Raw genomic sequence first — 24,323 nt, 5'->3', positions numbered from 1 at the left:
GGTTTTCAAGCGTATTATCCTCTTTCTTGAAATCTTAAAATTCCCAAATACCCGGAGGGCCGTGGAAAAGTTTGCTTCCGTTTTGCGCGCTGGTGATGTTGAAATTGAAGATTTCCTATGGAAGTCCAAAGTTTGCCCAAGTTTCGGCGAAATTGACTTTTATCCCCGGATATAGTAGATAGATAACGCGAGCTGATCTAAGCCTCTTCAATGCTCCCAGGGTATGCGCTCACGTCAAAGCGAAGTTTCCGAAATTATCTTTTAAAGCTTTTATCCGTACTTTTATTACTACGAAACTATAAACTAATTTCAGTTCTCGTATTATTTTATAGCTCTAACGTAAGGTTCTACGTAGTTACTCAACTTAAATTGCTCCTTAAAGGGGAACGGCCAAGCTTTTCCAAATATGGCCTTATTTCCGTATCAAAAGATTAACAAGATGTTCAATATACTAACACGTACCTTTTTTGTCTTGAACAGCTTTCGGCCCAAAAAGTTGAAACGAAAAATAACGCCAGGTGTTTGGGTTTGAATTTTCTCCGCCATCTTAGGGGCTGCCGCCAGCGCCCCTAACCCCGTATGAGCGATTTGCGAACTATCCTGACTTTTAAAATCGCGCAATTTAGGCTTAAGTCTCTTATAACTGGAACGCGCCGCGCGTGCGAAACAATTTTTTTGCGTCTTCAGCATCGCGCGCTTTTACGTTGTTTTTCTGTCTCACCGACTTCTCACCAGGTGTCGCGGCTATAGGGCTATCTAACTGGTTAAAGCTTGACCGTTCCCCTTTAAAAGCAAAATTCTTAAAAAAAAAACACAGAAATCGTTTTATGGAAACATTAAATTTTGTAGAAACGACAGAAATACCTTAATCACGCTATAACATGGACCAATTTTTTAGATGTGGATCTTACTTTTAATGTAGGCATATAAAAATGGTTTAAAGTCCTGTTTTGTTTTTAATTTGTATGATCGTAACGAAACCCAATTTTCTAACTCGATTTAAATTTATTATCTTGAGAAAGTTACAAAATTGGATTTCAATTGATCATCTTACTAACCTTAAGAATGTCATACGTTTTTTTTACCTGAATGTTTTACGTGAACTAGTAAATATCTTGTTCAACAATTGGAATGTTCAAGCAGTTTATGAAAACTATTCGTTATACTTGTCAACACTTATGACAGAATCTAGCAATCTTATTTGAATCTTCATTTCCATAAGGAATATTAACTTATTTTATTTATAAATTGAAATAATGTTAATCATAAAGTATGTTATTATTTCAGTAACCCTTTCTATAAAGTCATTACGCTTGCCGAACTTGTTTTAATGTATCGCTTTCGTCACGAGATACGTAGGAGTTCAGTTCAGTTTTGAAGCTTAGATCTTTATAAAAAAGGCGACTCGTCGAATTTTATTTCGTGTCTTGTTCAACTTGTTAAAATGTTCCACGCGCTCAATATTTTAGCGTTAAAGGCTCGCGCGTTGTTTTTTTTTCGGGGAGCACGCGCGAAATCGCTCGAGCACATTTGCACTAAAATATTAAAGAGCGCGTGGAACATCTGAATAAGAAGTTTAATGCTAGCGTCTATTGGCTATCATAGTGAAACGTCACTTCTACGTAACGAGTGACGCGCCCGATACATCTAAACAATAAGGCCAATTTTACTTTATAGAAAGGCCAATTCCACGGTTTATCTAATAATCAGCTAGCTAGGCTAATACCCAAGGCACCACCTTAGGCCTAAGTCATCATGCGACTTTTGAAGCCCTTAATTCAGGTGGCCGGGTTACAATGCGTAGGAGGGTGGTGGCCAGCCCTTCATGCCACGAGATCGAGCCAACAGCTCCCTACACTAACTATTACCGTTAACCTAGACAAGTTTTTATGGAAGGGGAAACCGAAGAACTCGGGGGAAAACCCCTTAAACCAGTGGGGAGAGAACTTGCAAACTCAACGCAGAAGGAGTTGTTCCGAGTTTTCACCCAGTGCCACAAGCTGGGATCGAACCCGGCTCCTCTTGCTGCGAGGCGAAAGTGCTAACCACTCCGCCACCCCATCTGTCTTGTAGTGTCTCATTAATATACAATGATTCTTAGCACTATTTAAATTCGATGAAATATTGTTAAAGACTAGTCGAGCAGACGCGATTATTGAGATAGGTACCATTGAGCCACCTATTGAGCAACGAGATAAGCTAGCTAAGGTAATGTAGCCGACTTTGGCAAACGATAATCCAGTAGCTTAACGAGAAGATTTGGGAGAATAACATTCCAGTTGTTCGGTGCAGCGTTTTTCCGTCTTAGCTTTTTCGTGTCCTACGCTTTGTAATATAATGAAACGAGCGAATCTATCCCCCGCCATATCCCAATCCTGACGTTGTCACTACGAAGTACAAGCTACGGTTGGTCGCGTCCGACAACCTTAACGAAAACCACACGACAGTTGTCATCCACGTGAAAGATGTGAATGACAACCCGCCGCTGTTTGACCGGCCGACCTACGAGACTCAGATCACGGAGGAGGATGACCGCAACCTGCCCAAACGAGTCTTACAGGTCATGTGATCACTACCTCCCCCACCCCGATACCCCCTTTCATTCTGGTAAACTCTGACCAATCCTCTCACTACGCCACTTAATGGTGATTCTCTTTTTTACGTTTGCGCTCTTTGGCAGTTCCCCTTGTTGTGTTTATTTGTCATTTGATGACCTTTTATTTTAACCCTTACAGCTTTCGTTGTTTTAATTTGAAAGAACGAAACTCCTTTGACGTTCATTATATATATATCAGTGTAGTTTTATATTTAAGCATGGTTATTATTATATTTATAGCCTCGGGTTTGATATAAACCGCTTCTTTTGTTTGGCGGTTCATCGTTTTGTCTCGTGGAAAAAAGTTTCGTATTTCTACGCTACGAAGCCTCTCGTAGGTTGAAAGAATTATCTCATAAATTTCAAGGCTTGGTAGGCTAGAACACCAATTAACCATTTTTGAAACTTCAAGTTTCCTTGGTAACGCGTGGAACTAGAATCTCAATCATTATACTAAATCATTTGATCTTTTTTCCACGAGAACGAATAACGACTCAAACAATGCATGTAATCGTGCTTTGTCACGTTATGCCCAGTAAATCTGGTATCATTACTTCGGGTTTTTTGTTGTTTTTATTATTTATATTACATTTATTCCCTATTCCGGGTTCCTCTCGCGGAGAGAGAGGGGAACTTTGGTGATTATCTTGTCCGAAACCACAATGAGAAATGCATGATGATTTATTTTGTTGGCACGATTTATTTATTTTTTTATGTGAATTTCCGCTCTGGCCGCGAATCCATTTCATGTTGCGATCTGTGTAGTACAACCTAACGCTCGTGGCTTCGGACACCTTGCACGAGAACTCGACTTTTGTCCGCATCCACATTAAGGACATCAACGATCTTCCGCCTAAGTTCGACGAAACGTCCTACGAAACGACCATTTTCGAAGAGGAGTCCGACGGTTTGCCCAAACGCATTCTTCAGGTATAATAACCACGACACGTCAACACGACGAAACAAACAAATCTACCACCAAATCTGCTCCTTCGTCGCCGCTTTTACCATTCCCTACAAAACCGATCAATTAACTTATCCGGCGTTATTTATAAAGTCCCCCATTATTTTCATCTACTCAGTTTTATTTTTATAACCTCAGATTTGTCGTTAAATCAGTAGCTCGCCATTCCACCTTATATACATTCAGTTCGCTTACATTCAGAGAAAGCTCTTTATTTCACGTTTTAACTTAACATTTTGACATTTTAGAACGTGTAATGGGACTTGGCAGAACATTTTAGAACATTAGAACGCAATGGTTCTTAGCAGAGCATTTTAGAACGTTAGAACGCAATGGTTCTTTGCAGAACATTTTAAAACATTAGAACGCAATGGTTCTTTGCAGAACATTTTAAAACATTAGAACGCAATGGTTCTTTGCAGAACATTTTAAAACATTAGAACGCAATGGTTCTTTGCAGAACATTTTAAAACATTAGAACGCAATGGTTCTTAGCAGAGCATTTTAAAACATTAGAACGCAATGGTTCTTTGCAGAACATTTTAAAACATAAGAACGCAATGGTTCTTTGCAGAACATTTTAAAACATAAGAACGCAATGGTTCTTAGCAGAGCATTTTAAAACATTAGAACGCAATGGTTCTGTGCAGAACATTTTAAAACATTAGAATGCAATGGTTTTTAGCAGAACGTTATAAAACATCAGAACGAAATGGTTCTTGGCATATTTTAAAACAGTAGAACGCAATGGTTCTTTGCAGAACATTTTAAAACATTAGAACGCAATGGTTCTTAGTAGAGCATTTTAAAACATTAGAACGCAATGCTTCTTTGCAGAACATTTTAAAACATAAGAACGTAATGGTTCTTAGCAGAGCATTTTAAAACATTAGAACGCAATGGTTCTTAGCAGAGCATTTTAAAACATTAGAACGCAATGGTTCTTAGCAGAGCATTTTAAAACATTAGAACGCAATGGTTCTTAGCAGAGCATTTTAAAACATTAGAACGCAATGGTTCTTAGCAGAGCATTTTAAAACATTAGAACGCAATGGTTCTTAGCAGAGCATTTTAAAACATTAGAACGCAATGGTTTTTAGCAGAACATTTTAAAACATTAGAACGCAATGGTTTTTAGCAGAACATTTTAAAACATTAGAACGCAATGGTTCTTAGCAGAGTATTTTAAAACATTAGAACGCAATGGTTCTTAGCAGAACATTTTAAAACATAGAACGCAATGGTTCTTTGCAGAACATTTTAAACATTAGAACCCAATGGTTCTTAGCAGAACATTCTTAAACGTTAGGACATAATGGTTTTTAGCAGAACATAGAACGCAGTGGCTCTTAGCAGAACGTTTTAAAGCATTAAAACGCGATGGTTCTGAGTAGAACATTATAACACAAAGCCATGTAGCTGAACATAAGAATGCAAAAGCGTGTAGCAAAACATTTTAGAATGGAACGCAAAGGATTGTTACTGAACGTTTTAGAGCATTAGAACGCAAAGGCTTGTAGAAGAACATAAGAACGCGAAGGATTGTAACTGAACATTTTAGAACATAATGCAAAGGCTTGTAGCAGAACATTTTAGAACATTAGGACACGAAGGCTTGTAGCAGAACATAAAAACGCGAAGGATTGTAACTGAGCATTTTAGAACATTACAATTCAAAGGCATGTAGCGGAACATTTTAGAACATAGCAACGCTATGAAGAACATTTTCTACAAGCCACTACATTTTAGAACTTACATTCAATGACTAGTGACTTAAGCTCATTTTACATATTGTGAACACATTTTTATAAATTATAGCCATTGACGTTTCCAGGCGAGCTACTGTGAATCTATTTAAAACAATTAAACAGTCAACTTGTACATAATCCTCCAGTTTGAGAGTAACTTCGTAACCATGTTTTTAATTATTCGCCAAAAAAACTAATTTAGTTTAAAAACCTGTTTTTTTTCTCTTTTTTGAAGTTTATTCCTTAAACCAAATATAAACACTAAACCATTGTGACATGCCCTCGTTTTAGTCAACCGTGTTTTGCGTAATTCGAATTAATTGATGCGATTTTGAACCGAGAAACTTCGGGTAATTATATCGTACTTAAAAAGTAAAATTTAATCTGGCATGTTCCGTATTTTATGGCATGAGAATGAAGTAATTATCGTTCAATTTTTGCATATAAATGTCCGTACAAACGCATGCCATATATATTTATTGAACGTCGGCATCATATACGTCTATAGCGTTGTATGTAGTGCATTTTATGTATTTGTTTTGCATAAATTAAGCCAGCCTACTGCCCCTCACCCGGCCCCGACACAAAACCCCATTTTTATCACATTTTACCCCCGTATTTAAATATCGAAAAAAGCTTCGTTGATAACGAAGTTTCATCGATTTTGTCTGTTTTATTAGATCGATTTTTTTCAACTTTCTATTCTTTTAAATTTTGCCCGAATTTCGGGGCCTAGAAAAAAGTTTATACAGATTTTTATCAGAAATGTTCCGTTGCATTTAGCTCCCAGAGAAGCGACGAAAATTTAATATCGATCTTTTAAAATAGATAACTTGGTCGTTTTCTAAAGGATACGTTTATATGTACTAACGGAAAAATCTTCTTTCATAGCATTTTAATTTTTACGTGCTAGGGTCTGATAGGAAAGGATTTCAGTTTAAAAGAATTTCCAGTCCATATAATTTTTTTCTGGCGCTTTCGTACTTAACAGGGATGACTTGTACAGTTAATTCTTTTTAATAGTTAACATTAGTTAACATACACGAAAAAACTTAAACTTAAACTTAAATTTTAAAAATAGAATAACTTCATTCAGTGTTCCGAGGTGGTAAATACCAGGTGGCAAATAGTGGTAAATACATTTTTTACTATTATTAAGATTTCAACATAAAAATGTTTGAATTTTGGGCTATAAAATACAAATACACATAGTTGCCAGAATTTGGGCTAGTTTGGCGGTAAATATTTATTATTATTTTATATTTTATTATTTTTCATTTGTAACAAATAAATAAGTGAAAATTAATAAGTTCAAAAGTTTATTATTGTTAACTATTAATTAGATTTTCAACTTATTCTCTTTTCAAAGGGCCTATTTTCTTTATTAGCCACTATTAGCTACTATTTTACACAATTTGCCAATTAGCCAGTATTGGCCACTGGCCTGGACAAAAATCCAAAAAGGTGGCTTTTTAGGAACACTGAATTTATTGACTTAAAGCAACTTGATTTTTCAAACTCGCGGCGTTGTACATAAACGTAACCCGCAATGACTAAACCCCAAATGAATGACCTTTAAATAAAATAAAGGTGATTCGTAGCAAATCCAAGTTGAGGTGACGTTTCGCTACAACTCCGTTTTGTGGTCGCGCGCAGGTGACAGCGACCGACGGCGATCGGGATCGCCTTCCTCAAATCGTCTACTTTCTGACTGGTCAAGGCGTGGACGACGATGACCACGCCAATAGCAAATTCGCCATCAATTCGACCACCGGAGAGATCTACGTTCTGAAACCGCTGGACCGCGACTTGCCGCACGGCCGATCGCAATGGCGCTTCACCGTCTTCGCCGAGGACGAGGGCGGAAATGGTCTGGTCGGATACGCCGATGTCCTGGTCAACCTCAAGGACATCAACGACAACGCCCCGTTCTTCCCGTACGCTATTTACGTCGGAAACGTCACCGAAAATGGCACTTCGGGTAAGTTTCGCGTAAACTGTCGTCCTTTTAAAAGTAACTAAAATTTGTATTTGAAAATTGAGAGAGACACGCGTGGATCTAAGGAAATTTATTGGGGTGTATAGTACCCAATACTTACAACACTGAGCTTTCAACCCGAAGGTCTTGGTCAAAGCAACTAAACATTAAAAACGACAACAAACTATATAAATACAGAGCCCCCAGAGGTCCTATAATTCCTATAAAATCCTATATTTTCAAAAATGTCCTATAACATCCTATATTTTTAGCAAAATCCCCCAAAAATCCTATAATTTTGCCCTTTTCAAATCCAACCACCCAGTGAAATTGCTAGATTTAGCTATAGGATAAATTCCTATACCAAGTCATTCTAGTCTATACTTTTGTTATTGTTAACATGGTTATCTACTAGTATATTTTTGTGATAAAATGGTTAAATAGTTTCTATTTTTAAGTAAAAACAAAGATTTATTTCTCTAAATATAGATTGTTTTTAAATGCATAAAGTTAGTAAATTAAATAGCATATATAGTCCTATAAAATCCTATAATTTTGTAAAAATAGTCCTATAAAGTCCTATATTTTTAGAAATATAATCCAATTTTTCCTATTAAAAAATTGAAGATTTGAGTGGGGGCCCTGTAAATACATCAATCATACACTGTAAATATAATCAGAGATCATGCGCAAAATTCCAAATAAATTACTGGACCTACAGAGGAGACCCAACTCTTTCTCTCCCTTACTGTTTTTATACAGATATTTGTTATCTACCTTTCCCCAACATTTCGCATCCTCAAACCCATTATTTAGATTCATCGGTTTTTTAATAGCATTATTAATATAAACAGATTCTCCGAAACGGTGTTTAAACAAATTACCCTCTCTAAACCAAATTTCCGGTTCATCAAAATTCAACATGCAATCATTATTAGAACTCCAAATATGTACAGCCGGGCCATTTTCAATATTTCCTGTTTTTATACTATATTCATGTCCCACAAATATTTTCCGTAGAGGGCGCTTTGTTTCGCCCGTCCGAAAATACTTTTTAAATTTACACCACCTCTATTAATTAGTTACATTATCAGGGTTCGTACACGAACTGGAACACCTGGAAAAGTCAGGGAATTTGAAAATGTTTCCAAAAGGTCAGGGAATTTGAAAATGATTCCAAATGGCCAGGGAATAGTCAGGGAATTTTAAAATGGTCCAAAAAAGTAAGAGAATTGTAAAATGATCCCAAAAAAATCCGGCAAATACTCTTTTGAAAGATGTATTAAATTCTGTAATAAATATTTTCCAAGATTTTACCCTTAAAACATTAATTTATTCTACAAAAAATGGTCAGGGAAATTTAGCAATTTGGTCAGGGAAAACCTGGAAATGTCAGGGAATTTAATTTCGGAAATTTTGTACTAATCCTGAATCCCTGATTATGTTTTCTTAGCAATCTAGACACGTTTTCACTTATATTTTCCAAATACGGTAACACTAGTGGATGATTTCTTTTGGTAGACAATTTTTAGTAGTATTCTCATTGAAAATATTTTCTACTACTTTTGGGGGGTAACCTGAATTTAATTGAAAGTCATCCCGCCTAACCATTCTTCCTCCATTCGCAGATATGACTGTCATGACGATGACAGCGACGGACTACGACGACCCCAACGAGAGCAGCAACGCCAAACTCAAGTACTCCATAGAACAGAACCAAGTGAACGAAAATGGCGAGCTTATATTCAAGATTGAAGAAGACACCGGTGTGATATCCACCGCTGTTTGCTGTCTCGATCGAGAAACCAATCCTGAGTATACCATTAAAGTTGTTGCCATGGATGGAGGTGGTCAAAAAGGCACCGGGACTGCCACCATCAAAATTAAAGGTACGTCCATTAAAGGGGAAAGGTCAAGTGCTAACCGGTTAGATAGCCCTATAAGCCGTTAAAAACTAAAATTTATGGCGAAAACCGCGTCAAAAAATATTAAGTGGTTCATTTTTAATCAAATAAAGAAATTTCGGGAAATGGAAAAGCGCGCGTGCGCTGCGACACCTGGTGAGAAATCGGTGAGACACTCCCTGCTTGATTCAAATTGTAAAACAATTTAAAAGCGCGCGCTGCTGAAGACGCGAAAGATTTGTTGTTGTTTTTTTTGCACGCGCGGCGCGATCCAGTTATAGGAGACCTAAGCCTAAATTGCGGGATTTTAAAAGTTAGGATAGTTCGCAAATCGCTCACTAAGGTTTTGCTGGCGCTGGCGATACACCTTAAGATGGCGGCGAAAATTCAAACCCAAAAACTTTTGTCGTTGACTAGATATCAACGATATGCCTCCGGAGTTCACCAAGGAAGACTGGTACGTGGAAGTGGATGAGACGGAAGGGGACAGTATACCCGAGACTCCCATTCTGGTCGTGTCCGTCAATGACGGGGATTTGCTGGAAACCAACAGATTCAGCTACAAGGTCATTCCCAATACCTTTGGCGCCGACAAATTCACCATGGTTACCAATTCTGATGGTACTGGATCACTCAAAGTGGCCAAGGTGAGTTTTTCCCCTTCACTGTCATCCCGGCGATCCTATCATTTCGGTCAAATCCTTTATTTTATGAACTATCACTACGTAACTTAAAAAATACATATTTTAAAGCGTTATTTGCTATATTAAGCTGAAATATTCCTATACATTTCAAGTAATAATCTTATACATTTCAAATAATCCTATTCACTCGAAAGAATAATCCTATACACTCGAAAGAATAATCCTATCCACTCGAAAGAATAATCCTATCCACTCGAAAGAATAATCCTATCCACTCGAAAGAATAATCCTATCCACTCGAAAGAATAATCCTGTACAATCGAAAGAATAATCCTATACACTCGAAAGAATAATCCTGTACACTCGAAAGAATAATCCTATACACTCGAAAGAATAATCCTGTACACTCGAAAGAATAATCCTATACACTCGAAAGAATAATCCTATCCACTCGAAAGAATAATCCTATACACTCGAAAGAATAATCCTGTACACTCGAAAGAATAATCCTGTACACTCGAAAGAATAATCCTGTACACTCGAAAGAATAATCCTGTACAATCGAAAGAATAATCCTATCCACTCGAAAGAATAATCCTATCCACTCGAAAGAATAATCCTATCCACTCGAAAGAATAATCCTATACACTCGAAAGAATAATCCTGTCCACTCGAAAGAATAATCCTGTCCACTCGAAAGAATAATCCTGTCCACTCGAAAGAATAATCCTGTCCACTCGAAAGAATAATCCTATCCACTCGAAAGAATAATCCTATCCACTCGAAAGAATAATCCTATCCACTCGAAAGAATAATCCTATCCACTCGAAAGAATAATCCTATCCACTCGAAAGAATAATCCTATCCACTCGAAAGAATAATCCTATCCACTCGAAAGAATAATCCTATCCACTCGAAAGAATAATCCTATACACTCGAAAGAATAATCCTATCCACTCGAAAGAATAATCCTATCCACTCGAAAGAATAATCCTATCCACTCGAAAGAATAATCCTATACACTCGAAAGAATAATCCTATACACTCGAAAGAATAATCCTATACACTCGAAAGAATAATCCTATACACTCGAAAGAATAATCCTATACACTCGAAAGAATAATCCTATACACTCGAAAGAATAATCCTATACACTCGAAAGAATAATCCTATACACTCGAAAGAATAATCCTATACACTCGAAAGAATAATCCTATACACTCGAAAGAATAATCCTATACACTCGAAAGAATAATCCTATACACTCGAAAGAATAATCCTATACACTCGAAAGAATAATCCTATACACTCGAAAGAATAATCCTATACACTCGAAAGAATAATCCTATACACTCGAAAGAATAATCCTATACACTCGGGCCTGGAAGAAATGTGAATTTTTGCGAGTAACTATGTCCGTTTTATCGGCTAGGGTTTGGATTACGAAGACACTCAACAACGGTACGGTTTCAACATAACGATTCAAGTAAGCGATCACGGCGGAGAATCGCTGGATGACGCGCACTCGGACCACGCTAAAGTGCGCGTGCGCCTTCGAGACATCAACGACAACAAGCCCGAATTCAACAAATCAAACATTGAAGTTCCTATCCCGGAGGACGCCGAAGTCGGGCGGACCTTGGCGCAATTTTACGCCACCGACCCGGATCAGGGTGGCAAGTCCCAAGTCAAATACGCCATCGACCGCAGCTCCGACAAGAAGAGGCAATTCAAAATAAACCCCGACGGAGTGGTCAAGATCCAACGCAAGCTGGACCGAGAACTGGCCTTCCGCCACCAAGTGCGCATCTTGGCCATCGACGACGGCACTCCTCCGCGAACGGCCACCGCCACGCTGACCGTCGTGGTCACCGATATCAACGACAACGCACCTCGATTCATGAAAGACTACCGGCCCGTCATCCCCGAACACCAGCCCGCCCGGAAGGTCGAGGAGATCCTGGCCACGGACGACGATGACCGCTCCAAGGGCAACGGACCGCCATTCACCTTCAGGCTTGATGAGAAGAATAACGATTTTATCAAAACCTACTTCAGCGTCCGTCACGATGCTGGTGAGTTTTGTCTTTTGTTTTTCAACTCGACTTTCAAGGGCCAAAGTTTAGTTTGTTTAGGCTATCCTTACAATTATTTAGTTTACATTACCATTTATTAATTAGCTAAATAAATTGAAATAATCAAAATGATTGGTCCCCTAAAACTGACGTCTTTCGACACGATGGACGCTTACGTCGGTGACAGTCGAACCCCATTTCAGTTTGAAATTTATCGTAGAACCCTCGCGTGAAAAAAAGTTCGGTATTTAAAAATTTTCTGTCGAAACTAATTCTATCATAGCGCAGCTCAAAATCTCGTGGAGCCCTTAGAACTTTATACCCGGAGCCGCGATAGAGCGTTCTATAAAATCGGCCCAAAACCGGCCAAACGTTTCATACAGACTATAGAGCTAGTTCAGCAGGACTAACAACATTTGTTATTCTTTGTTTAAGAGAATTCGGCTTATGTCCTGTCTTTATATGAATATTTTAGAGACTTACCTTTTAGGAGTTGTAGGTGGGAAGTGTTGAAGTATGTTTGGCAAAACGGTTGCCCATTGAATAAATTACCTATAGGATTTTTCATGATACATGAAGGTCTACCAATCCCCCGAGTTTGAACAAAATCGGTGGGTTACACTTCGGGATGTCTCCTTGTAAGTTTCTTTTTAAACCCAGTGACTAATTTGGGACTATTATTTTGCTTATTTGCCATCAGACATTTATTACAAAAATCATTTAAAATAAGAAAAACGGCGCGGAAAGCCGGAAATGAGTGAAGCCTAGGCTAGCAACTACGCTACTCCTAAAAATCGACTGCTCTCAATTTCTTACAGGTTTGCCAGATAAATATTTTTCTCTCACACGAAAAACTGGCCAAACCTTCACCTCCTCCGAACTCAAAAGGGGGAAAGCACACCACACCGATTTTATAGAACGCTCTAATGAGAATCACTGGTCAACAATATCGCTCCAAATAAGGTTTTGGGGCGGTAAACCGGTCAAAGTTAATGCATTAGTTGGCCAAGTTTGAAAATTTTGTTTTCGATTCTTACCTTAACGAAAATATTTTGTAACCAAACTTATCATTACACAAACCTAAATGATAATTTTAATATTAAATAAGTTAATTAATGTAAATTTACATTTTATAGTAGTATAGATATTTGTTTTTAAGATTTACTAGTATTTACTTATCTAGATAACTTGGAAACGTGTCTCAGTGTGAACCGTCTTCACCAACAAAATTGGCAAAACTTTTGACCAGTGAGGTTAGGCTTCAAGAAAATACCATAAAACTCTAGAAGTTTGAACAACAACGTTGGCAGTCACGTGAAAATAAATAATAAAAATATTAATAATTATCATTTTCCAACTCAAGCATGAAAGGTGTGCAATTTGTAAAAATTCAATTACAAACCGATTTTAAAGAATGTTTATTGTTTAAACTTCTAGGGTGCTTTGCGAAATGTCTCTAATATACGTTTTCTAACGCAAATGGTCGATAATTAAACACATAATTTGCTTTTTTCTAAAGTTTGAAAACCTTTAAGATGAATTTCATTTTATATGAAACTGATGAAAGCCAAAAGATTACAATTTATGACACTGGCTTTGACTTAAATTGACGGGTTAAGCTCTCTCTAGTAAACGCAACTTCAATGCTTATAATCTAAACTCCTACGTTTTCGAGTTCCCCACGACCCTTGAGAACGCAATTTCCAAATATATATTTTTTTTAAGTATTTAGCGACGCTAATAGTATTATTTAGCCATTTCGGCTACTCGTAACTAAAGTTTCCGTTTGTGGGAAAATGATTTTTGGGGTCATTACGTTGTCCCCGCGAAGAGCAATTAAATGTTTTTCATTCTTCATCATTATTCCGCCGAGAGAAACGCGCCTTTAAAACAAGGCTTCCTCTGATTAAAAATGACCGCAATTAAGGTTCCGAAATTTGACTCGATATTGGAACCCTTAATGACGGTTTCGCCTACGCGCCCATTCGCGAAAGGCGCCTTGGTTCGCGGCTAGGAAGAACATGGCCATATCAGATTGTTACTTTGGAATATTTTTCTAATGACGCCAAACATTTCGCCCCATTTAACTTTATCCTTTCTACCGGAACAAGATGGCTGCTAAATCACTCTTTGAAGCCACGCCGCGGTGTCTAAAAATAAGCCTATTTTGTTATTCGTTTAAGGAGAACCGAGGCGATGTTCCAACGTCAATATTCATTGCGAAAGTACGTCGATTTAAAGTATCGAGGGAATTTTAAGTATTAATTAGTTTAAATATTTCATACTACGATTCTCGATCGCGCTTTCAAGTTTATTGTATTCGGTAAAGTCGCGAAATGCCTCGTGGGAAATAGCATTTTTAGAATATTAAAATCACTATGGAAACTTGGAAAGTGATTACTTGAGTTGGTTGACTGACGACGCTAAATACGGTATAGGCTCATTTGGAAGTAGTGTTCATTCTTTTAAATTATTTTATGAATTCTGGGACTGAAGTACGTACTTGAATGTATAAGGCGAAGCCCTTTACTATTGATTTTAGTACCACTTGAATAAGAAATGGATTGGTACGAGTTAATTTGGGACCTCGGAAGCCTAACTTTCGCTTGTAAAATATACCGCTCGCCTTCTACCTTTGGGCTTTTGTAACCCTTGTCAATTTGGATGCTTCCAATCGTATCTTTAAATTACCTTTTGGTCTGGTTTGCGAGTAATTGGTCTAGACTCAACTTCATTACAAGAACGTTTTCTATCTAAGCGCTTCGGTACCTAAGTGCCTCTGAGAACCGTTATAGCTATAAATTCATTTTGTATATTTGCGCGTAAAATTTATCTAAATATTAATGACTTTATTGAACCGGAGTGAGCGTAGCTTCGCTTAGCGCCGACTCGAAACGGACTGAATTCAATCCAGCATATACATATTAGTAAAGAGGTACTATAGGTCGTGCGATAGATCTTACATTCGTAAAAATCACGTACATTCTAGAGAAAAATGATTTTATAAATCATGAAATCAACAGGAAATTCGCGCTTTGAAATCTCAAAATCAGAACTTTTTGAAATCATTCTCAAACTCAAAATCCCGTACGCAAAATTTGCAAATGTCCGACCACTCGAGGTCGTGACGAAATTGTAAAATACGATTCCTGATTCTAGATTTGAGCTGCTTCACATCATGTAAATCTATTCATGAACAGACTATCCCAAACACGAGAACATTTTCAATATGATACAAGTACGTCTTGAGGTATTTTGACCAAGGGCTATGGAAACGTTCGAAAGACTAAAAAATACGTTAATTAATAATAAATTCACGAATATCAGCAGGTTAAGTAGCCAAATGCATTCTTGATATTAACGAGCTCTATATAAACATTTTGACTGAATTTTAGAGACATTAAATGACATACGAAATTTTTTCCAATCCATACGGCAAACTGGTAACAGGGGCATAATATACAGTTTTAGAAATTAAAGTAAATATTAAAAAAAACATAACATGATTGACATCACATTAACCTTAAACTAGACCACGACGCCGCCGATGACGCCGATCGTTTCTGTTTTGCGCCGCCGACGGTTTATAATATTTTAAAGGGGGCTACCAGATTTTCCATTGAAATCGGTCTCTTTGCAGCTTTAACGAAACTGTAGTTCTTTATCGCATTTGAATTATTACTTTGATAGTGCAAATAAGACGAAATTTCATATCCACGCCGCCGCCGATGGAAAATCACCGGATCGCCGCCGCCGGTCGATATTTCGCGGCGTCGGGGTCTACTTCAAACCAAAACGTTAAATAAAACTTTTAAAAAATTAAATCCATTCTATGCCAGCCAAAAACTATAACCTAACTAAACAGTATGGAGGACATAACGCTTACAGGAGGGAGATATGTGACCATGTAATCGACGCGCTAACAAAGAAAACTTAGCTAGAGATGAGGTGGCAGTGTAAGGGATACAGGGAAAATTGAAAATCTGTGGCAACCCTGATAATTATCTGGTTCAGGGTTGCCACACGTCGGGGAAATCGGGGAATTTAAAAATGGTCTTAAAAAGTCAGGGAATTTTAAGAATTTGTAAAAAGTCAGGGAATTCAATTTTATCTGGGCACTTTTTGAAGGTATATTTACTCTAGATCTATGACAAATTCTACGATTATCATTTCCTTGAAAGTTTGGCTAATTTTTTCAACAATGCAATAACCTTTTTACTGAAATATATGACCGTTTAAATTTATGAACTTCTGATTAAAGTAAAGTATAAAATAAAAATTTTGGCCTTAAGAGTCAGGGAAAATCTCTTAAAATAGTCAGGGAAAACAGGGAATTTTAATCTAAATATTTGGTGGCAACCCTGTGGTTTATCTTGGGGTGACTCTTTTGGCTAATCTGAGCGTATTATGACGAGTTTGGTTTCGTTGAAATTAGCTGGCGCCAACGGAGATGGTATGGCTGAGGTCCATTCTTTGGAGGAGTTCGACCGCGAAGACCGCAAAGAGTACTACGTCCCCATCGTGATCAAGGACAGCGGCAATCCGGCCATGACGGGCACCTCGACGTTGACGGTCATCATCGGGGACATCAACGACAACCGGATGCATCCGGGCAGCAAACACATTTTCGTCTACAACTTCAAAGGCGACACTCCGCCGACGCCCATCGGCCGCGTGCACGTTGAGGACCTGGACGACTGGGATTTGCCGGACAAGACCTTCTTCTGGGAGTCGCACACGGTGCACCCCAACTTCGAGCTCAACAAGGAGACCGGCATGATCACCATGAAGAACGTGACCAGCGCCGGCACCTATTTCCTCCGGTTCTTGGTCTACGACCGAGTACACACTCAGGAAGTACCCGCTAATGTCACTGTCGTTGTCAAGGAGATTCCTGAAGAGGCCATATACAACTCTGGCTCCGTCAGAATTTCGGGTAAGCTACAAACACCTCTCTCCACATCTTCTAGGGCTTCCAGCGCTCTTATACAGGGTGTTTTAAAATGTTATGCAAAAATTTTAGGGAGCTGTAGGGGGTTCCAGTTTTTCCTCATTTTCCTACGATGAGGGAAAGAGCGTTTCAAAGTGTGGCCTACTAGCCCCTGGAAGTAGGCTGCAACAAGCGCGAAACCAAGCAGCGGGGAAATGCGAACATTAAGGTTTGGGTTCGCGTGATAGCTAAAAAAGGACTCGGTAAACAAATCGAAGTAACCAGCTTAAATAAGTAAACTTAAACAGTATTTAAAGTCCCTGCTGCTTGGTTTTGCACTTGTCGCAGCCTACTTCCAGGGGCTAGTAGGCCACACTTTGAAGCTCTCTGGCGCTCTTTTAACTCATCGTAGGAAATTGGGAAAAAACAGACTAACTCTTTAAATTTTTTGCATAACCTATTTTACACACCCTGTATTTTCCTAAAGGAATCCATACCTCTACTTGGAATGCTTATCGCGGCAGATTTTCTTCTCGATGTGGCTGACGGTTTTTTGGACGTCACTATGTCAACTTAACAAACAACCACGTGAGAGGGGAGCGCGCGCAGAGGGGATTTTTTCTCTCATAGGCGGCGCCAAAGCCGTCACAGTGATCTTACCATACGCGATACGCCAGGATAAGCATTCCAAGTAGAAGTATGGATTCCGGTTTCCTATTATTAAATTATCCTATAAAATCTTATAATTAATTTTTTGTTCCTATATTTACTATATTTTAGCCTATTCGCATAAAACACAACTGATAAAAATTATAGATTTACAAAGCATTCAGAACTAAATTTAGGTTGTCATTTTTCTCGAAGAATAATGAATTAAAGAAGGTGCAGATCCGAAAATACTTAGAATTTATTTTCCGATCCGTATTCCCATATTTTAACCGAGGGGCAGATCACTTTGCTACAGGGTATCCTAATAATCACGATAAAAAATGTAATCATGATTTAATCATTATTAATCTGTAGAGCCAAAGCTACAGGTTTTATTTAATCTAATCACGATTTAATCATACGAGAGGGGAGTAAGCTGCCCCTCGATTTTAACCCTATAAAACTCATTTAAATTGATAATTTAGTCCTTAAATTATCCTATAATTTTACAATTTCAGGGCTCCTACCAAGTCCCTAAAGTCGGTTTTTCGTAAAGGTCCCTAAACTACCATAAAAATGAGATTTGGTCCCTAAAGTACCCTATTTTCATGTAATCCAGGAAATCCAAAATAATCTTAAAATATTTTTCGTTGCTTCTGTAACTAGGAGCAACAAACACAGCACCCCACTCAAGGAGAACGCAACCCGTCAAAAATCGTGCATTTTCTTGCGTACATTTTTCATTGGTTAGACGCTTTAGCGCCTGCTGCCGTCGGAAGGGGGAAATTCGAAAATTGTCTTCTCCCCTTTCCGTAAAATGTTTAGCGTAAAGGCTCGTCCAATGAAATTTCTACACAACACGGCGATCTCGTGTTTAAAGGCTAGCTGCGTTCTCCTTGTGTTGGTTGCTCCTAGCTCTGTAAAAGGAAGTTACGTATGTCTACACTTGGAATGTCAAAGCCTGCTAATGCTCTCGGAGAATCAGGCGGAGCTAAGCTAAGTAAAATGGGAAGACTCGCCCAGTAAATACTTACCAGATAATTGGTGCACGAAACCCCGATCCATTCTCACAATGGCGTTCTTTGAGACACCAGTCTTGTTCCGCTTAAAATCAATTATTTAGATAGTTAAAAAGATATTCAGAAATATTATTTCCACGAAAATATCGACTGAAAGCCACTCCCATTTTTATGGAAATCATCAAGACCGTCCGTCATCCTTAGATAATTTCCAAGTGTATAGTTATATAATTTCTTGGTACCCTTAAATGCTGCGACGGTGAATATTTCGGGTTTTCGTTTTATCTTCTAAGGCAGCATTGAAGGAAAAAATTAGAAAAAAAAGTGAAATTACTGAATTCGCAAATTATTTAAATTATTTTAAGTTCGCTTAATTGAAAATTTACTTTTTTTTTCAACTCTTTTGAAAGTTTTAAACCCGCGAAATTGTTTTCCTCTGCGAGTGATATTTCACCGAAAGTGTTTTGCCTTAAGTGAAATTATATTTGGCCCTTAAAACCGGGTTCAATTCCCCTTTTTATGTCGGTAGGAGGCGACACTTTTAATCGGAGCTGGCGGGTTTGGGCTCGCCGACTGCAGTCAAATTTTAATGAAGCTGCTTTTTCGTAGCGGGCTCGGATCGATTCGCGGGCGCCGACGAATGAAAAAGTTTTGTAAGATCGTTTTTAGCCAAGCCACTCCTTTTCGTCGGCTCCCGAAATCGATTATTTTAAATCGTATACTAACCTAAAGTTAACGACGTATCGTTAAAAACCCGGCAGGGAAAGCCCATTTTTATTAGCTTGACTTATAAAAATATGGCTTTTTTACGAGCCAAGACCTAACTTGTGGAATTTCTTTATTATTTCTGGTATTTGGTAAAGGTCTCGCTTCGCTTCTAGAAGGGGCAAAGTTGTGGCCGAACGCCTAGTTTTAAATATCTTTATTGTAGGTCATCAATTTTAATAACACACCTTAACGCGAGATGGTTTTTAAATGTTAAGAAGGGGTATTTTTATTTCTTGTTGCGACGCTGTTTTGTCAGTTGGGAATAAACTACATTCAGAATAATCGTATATTCATTTAAAAGGGCTTAACGTAATTGTTTTACTTTCCGTGTTAGATTGTACTTTCAAACTCTGTCGCATATGGCGATAATGCCTTTTACAAATTGTTGGTGTACTTTTAACCTCTGTCACAATTGGCGATAGTGCCTTGTACAAATTGTTGGTGTACTTTCAACCTCTGTCACAATTGGCAATAGTGCCTTGTACAAATGTTGATTTACTTTCAACCACTGTCACAAATGGCGATAGGGCCATGTACAATTTGTTGGTCTACTTTCAACCTCTCATAGGTAGCAATAGTGTCTTGTCCAAACCTCCCAGATCGCGGATCATACCTAGAATATACGGTTAGTGTTCGTACGGGGACCCCGACTTTTGTCCCCGTCCCCGACCCCGACCCCGACTGTCGCAAACTAAGTCGGGGTTTTCCATTTTTCGGGGTTATGTTTTCGTAGTGTAATTTTAAATTTTCGCGCCAACGCACCCCGCTAAAATCCTAAAAATATATAAAATATATAGGTTCCTTCTCTCCCTTTTTACGTGGGCGACAATAGAATGATCCGAATGACCTTCGGCTGATGCCGCTGAAGTAGTTCTCGCTCGACGCTTAACTCCGACTTGAGTAACTTTTTTAAATTTTAGTTTCACTTTCATAATTTCCGTTGTTTCGGGCTGTCTCAGTCTCAGCTAAGGAGTTACAACGTTTGTAAATAACTTGTGAATTTATGAAACAACTTACTTAAACAATTGCCTAAGCTATAGACCTCTATTTTAATATCTGCCTATCTTATCCATTGTTACTATTACTAATAGTCTCTAGGCTCAGTAAAATTGGGGTATTTTTATAATTTTTCTATTCATAATAAATTCAAAGAATTTTCCATCCCCGACCCCGACTGGTTTTTCGCGGGGTTAGACCCACCCCGACCCCGACCCCGACTTTATTTTGTCCCCGTACGAACACTATATACGGTTCTGTCTCAATTGTAGCTTACGTTAATACGGGGAATCAAGATAACGCCCTAATTTTTAGTTTATTTCGGACAAATGTGGTGTTGCTCAGGTCGAATTCTGACCATCTCTCCTTGACCAATGGCGCCGTCTGCCAGCGTCTGGGAGAGTAGGCTCAATAGACTACGGGCGAAATTAGTTTTATGATAAAACACTTTGAACGTTGCTCTCCCAGAAGTTAAGAGGCCAACGTTTAAAGCTTTAAGTAATTCTAAACTCTCGAATGCATAAACAGGTCTATCAGCGGAGGACTTCATTCGAGTGTGGAACTGGAAGGAGCGTCGCCAGGAGAAGAGCAAGTACCAGAAGTTCAAGGAAGTCATCGCCAACTTGACGCAGACCCGACTGGAGAACGTGGACGTGTTCAGCGTCATTGAGAAAGAGAAGAGACCTCCTGTCACCGATGTCCGCTTTTCGGCCCACGGCTCTCCCTACTACAAGGCCAGCATGCTCAACGGAATTGTGGCCCTCAATAGAGAATACGTAAGTATTGAAATAGATTTGCTCGCTTGCCTTCCGAATAGTGTTGCCTAGGAGTAACAAACACCAGGAGAACGCAGTGTTGTGTACAAATTTCATTGGACGAGCCTTCACGCTGAACGTTTTACGGATAGGGGGGAAGACAATTTCCGGAATTTCCCCTTCCTTCCCTAGGGATATATACTGTCTATGGTCTAAAGTCTGGTTTTCACTGGGCTAAAAAACAGCGGAATTGGCTTTCCGCGCCGTTTGCGGAAAAATATTTTCCGCAAAATTTTACGGAAAGCTCGCGATATTCCGCGAACAAGCGCGGAATGGAAGTTCTATTTATCCGAATTTTTGAAACGCAACGCAATGTGCTAACCAATCAGTGTAGATCGTGCGTTGACGTCACTAGCTCACTACTCTCGGTTTGATTCAATTTGTTAGGCCTAAAAAGCGACGCGTTTAGTTTATAAACATTGCTATTGTAATTTAGTCAGTTTGTCACGATGACTTCTAAACAAAAAAGAATGAATGAAGAAGAGGTTCGCGCTTCTCCTTTTTTATATGACAAAGCAAATAGAGGTTTTAAAAACAATGAAATTAAAGAAAATCGGTGGACTGCTATTGGAGTTATCTGTGGCGTCCATTTTAATTCTGAGTCAGTAAAGATACAATCTTCGGCGCATGCGCTATCGAAACCGCTAAATTACAAACCGCTTGAAAAAATCCCCAGTGAAAACCAGGTGCGGGCCATGGAAAATCCGCCGGTTATATATTTGCGTAAAACAATTTCCCCCGTTTTTTAGCCCATTGAAAACCAGGCTTTACCAATGAAAAATCAGCGTTGCCACACGTCAGGGAAATCAGGGAAAAGTCAGGGAATTTAAGAATGGACCTAAAAAGTCAGGGAAATGTCAGGGAATTTTTAGAATTTGTAAAAAGTCAGGGAAAAGTCAGGGAATTCAATTTTATCTTGGCACTTTTTAAGTTTATTTTTTAGACCAGATCTATGACAAATTCTATGATTATCATTTATTTCCTTGAAAGTTTGGCTAATTTTTTCAACATTGCAATAACCTTTTTACTGAAATATAAGTTCATTAAAATTTATTAACTTCTGATAAAAGTAAAATATAAAATAAAAATTTGGCCTTAAAAAGTCAGGGAAAATCTCTTAAAATGGTCAGGGAATAGTCAGGGAATTTTAATCTCAAAATTTTGTGGCAACACTGAAAATGTACGCGAGAAATTCACGACTTTTGACGAGTTGCGTTCTTCTTACCCTACAATGAAATGAATGGAATATTTTGTCATCACCAGATTCAAGCTCATGTCAACATTAATATCACGATGGTGGGCATCGACGAGTGTCTGTTCGAGAACCTTCATTGCGAGACAAGTTGCACCAACGTGCTGATGGTCGACCGACAACCCATCGTGGTCAACGCCAACCGCACCGCCTTCGTCGGCGTCAACACTTGGGTCGACCCCAAGTGCATATGCGGAGCCAGGGACTTCTCCGAACCGGAAACGTGTCGCAAGAAACCATCTCCGTGTCACAATAACGGACGCTGCATCGACACCGCCTCTGGAATTGCGTAAGTAGTATTGTTAATTTTCCGGAAAAATAAAATGCGGGAACATTTCCGGAAAATTTTCTGAATTGAGAAACATTTTCCGCAAATCGGAAAAATAAAATATTGAAACAAATTACTTTTTAAGGGTTTTTAATGTTTTTAATTTTTTATCGATATAAAATGTCTAATATCAGTAAACATACGACAAAACATTAATAGTATTACTTTGTTAATCAGTTTAAACTAGTCTAGAGGTTTAGTTTTACTTTTAGATTCGAAAAAATGAGGCGATAATGCCGCTTAATTTAAATTTGAAAAAAAAACATATTAGTAATCAGGGAATGAAAACTCTTAACTGTTTTTGTTAAGCGTAAGTAACATAAGAATGGTGATTTCCTTTCTACAGTTCTCGGCGAAGGGTCTGACATTCGTTGATATCCCGTACACTCTATAGACTCTTAAACGCGCCTTCCCAATCGACCGCCATTACCTTAGTCTAAGGGGAGGGTGATGAAAAAACCGGTTTTGGGGGTATGAATTGTCTGCGGTAAAGGGCTTGCTCGTTAGTTGTCTGTACGATAATGGCGGCGCCCAGTAAACGTTTCTAAAAAGAGTGTATAGGAAAATGATTTCAGAAATCTTGAAATCAATTTGAAAATCCTAAAATCTGGACGAAAATCAGTTAAAAAAATCTCTAAATCAGCCTTAAAAAACTAGAGTTCAACACGAACTTCGTGCTCTGAAATTTCAAAATCTGATTACTGAAATCACTGAGATTCTATATTCTCCTGCAATTTTTCTTAATACATTTTGGTTTGTGTTAGTACATTTTTCCGAAATACTTCATTGACGTAATACATTATCTTAAACTACCGCAACCGCTCTGTTGATTACCGTCGAAAACTAAAATATTGCGTATAAACAAACGCAATTAGCAGCTAAAGGTTTTAGGAACTTTTCTCTAATTTGATTATGGCCGCAGCTCCACATAGATTAGCTTTTCAACTAATAATCACTGTTTTAAAAGGCTACCACACGTCTGGGGAAAGTCGGGGAATTTAAAAAATGGGCCTAAAAAGTCAGGGAATTCAATTTTATCTTGAAACTTTTTTAAGGTAATTTTACTCTATTCTATGATTATCATTTATTTCCTTGAAAGTTGGGCTAATTTGTTCAACATTGTAATAACCTTTTTACTGAAATATAAGTCCATTTAAATTTAATAACGTCTGATTAAAATAAAAATTTTGGCCTAAAATATCCGGGAAAATCTCTTAAAATGGTCAGGGAATTTTAATCTGAAATTTTGTGGCAACCCTGTTTTATTTGGCTTATAAGTAGCCCCTGGAAAAAAATTAGTCTAACATTATACCACGAAACTATATATATATATATATATATTATATATATATATATTATATATATATATATTATATATATATTATATATATTATATATATATATATATATATATATATATATATATATATATATATATATATATTATATATAATATAATATATATATATATTATCTAACATTATACCAGGAAACTATATATATATATATATATGGAATGTCTAAGGAAGATTTTTACGGCCGTGATGAAGCTCGTAGAAACGGGCGTGTCTTAAAGCGGAAAAACTCTCGCGCCTCGCTACCCTAGTCATGTTTATTATATTATTAGCTTACCTGATTATCTCTTTTATTACCATACA

At 38.0% G+C, this 24,323-nt stretch overlaps 1 protein-coding gene across 6 annotated transcripts in view; it reads left to right on the top strand.

The window, feature by feature from the left end:
* The window catches only part of CadN (neural cadherin), a 148,538-nt gene that overhangs the window by 102,952 nt on the left and 21,263 nt on the right, over positions 1-24,323 (top strand). For 4 of the 6 annotated variants that reach the window (XM_090175892.1, XM_090175893.1, XM_090175896.1 and 1 more), the window contains exons 16-23: positions 3,362-3,526; positions 6,965-7,289; positions 8,915-9,175; positions 9,608-9,837; positions 11,267-11,909; positions 16,345-16,845; positions 20,799-21,046; positions 22,349-22,626. In XM_090175892.1, coding sequence (XP_090032018.1) covers positions 3,362-3,526; positions 6,965-7,289; positions 8,915-9,175; positions 9,608-9,837; positions 11,267-11,909; positions 16,345-16,845; positions 20,799-21,046; positions 22,349-22,626 — 2,651 coding nt within the window. Of the gene's footprint in view, positions 1-2,395; positions 2,561-3,361; positions 3,527-6,964; positions 7,290-8,914; positions 9,176-9,607; positions 9,838-11,266; positions 11,910-16,344; positions 16,846-20,798; positions 21,047-22,348; positions 22,627-24,323 lie in introns of all 6 variants that reach the window. The other 2 variants (XM_090175898.1, XM_090175895.1) reach the window with 1 other exon arrangement.

The sequence above is a fragment of the Leiobunum rupestre genome, chromosome 5, assembly GCF_980474605.1.
Source record: "Leiobunum rupestre chromosome 5, qqLeiRupe1.1.hap1, whole genome shotgun sequence".
NCBI classification, from domain to species: domain Eukaryota; kingdom Metazoa; phylum Arthropoda; class Arachnida; order Opiliones; family Sclerosomatidae; genus Leiobunum; species Leiobunum rupestre.
This window is presented reverse-complemented; position numbering and strand designations above follow the sequence as displayed.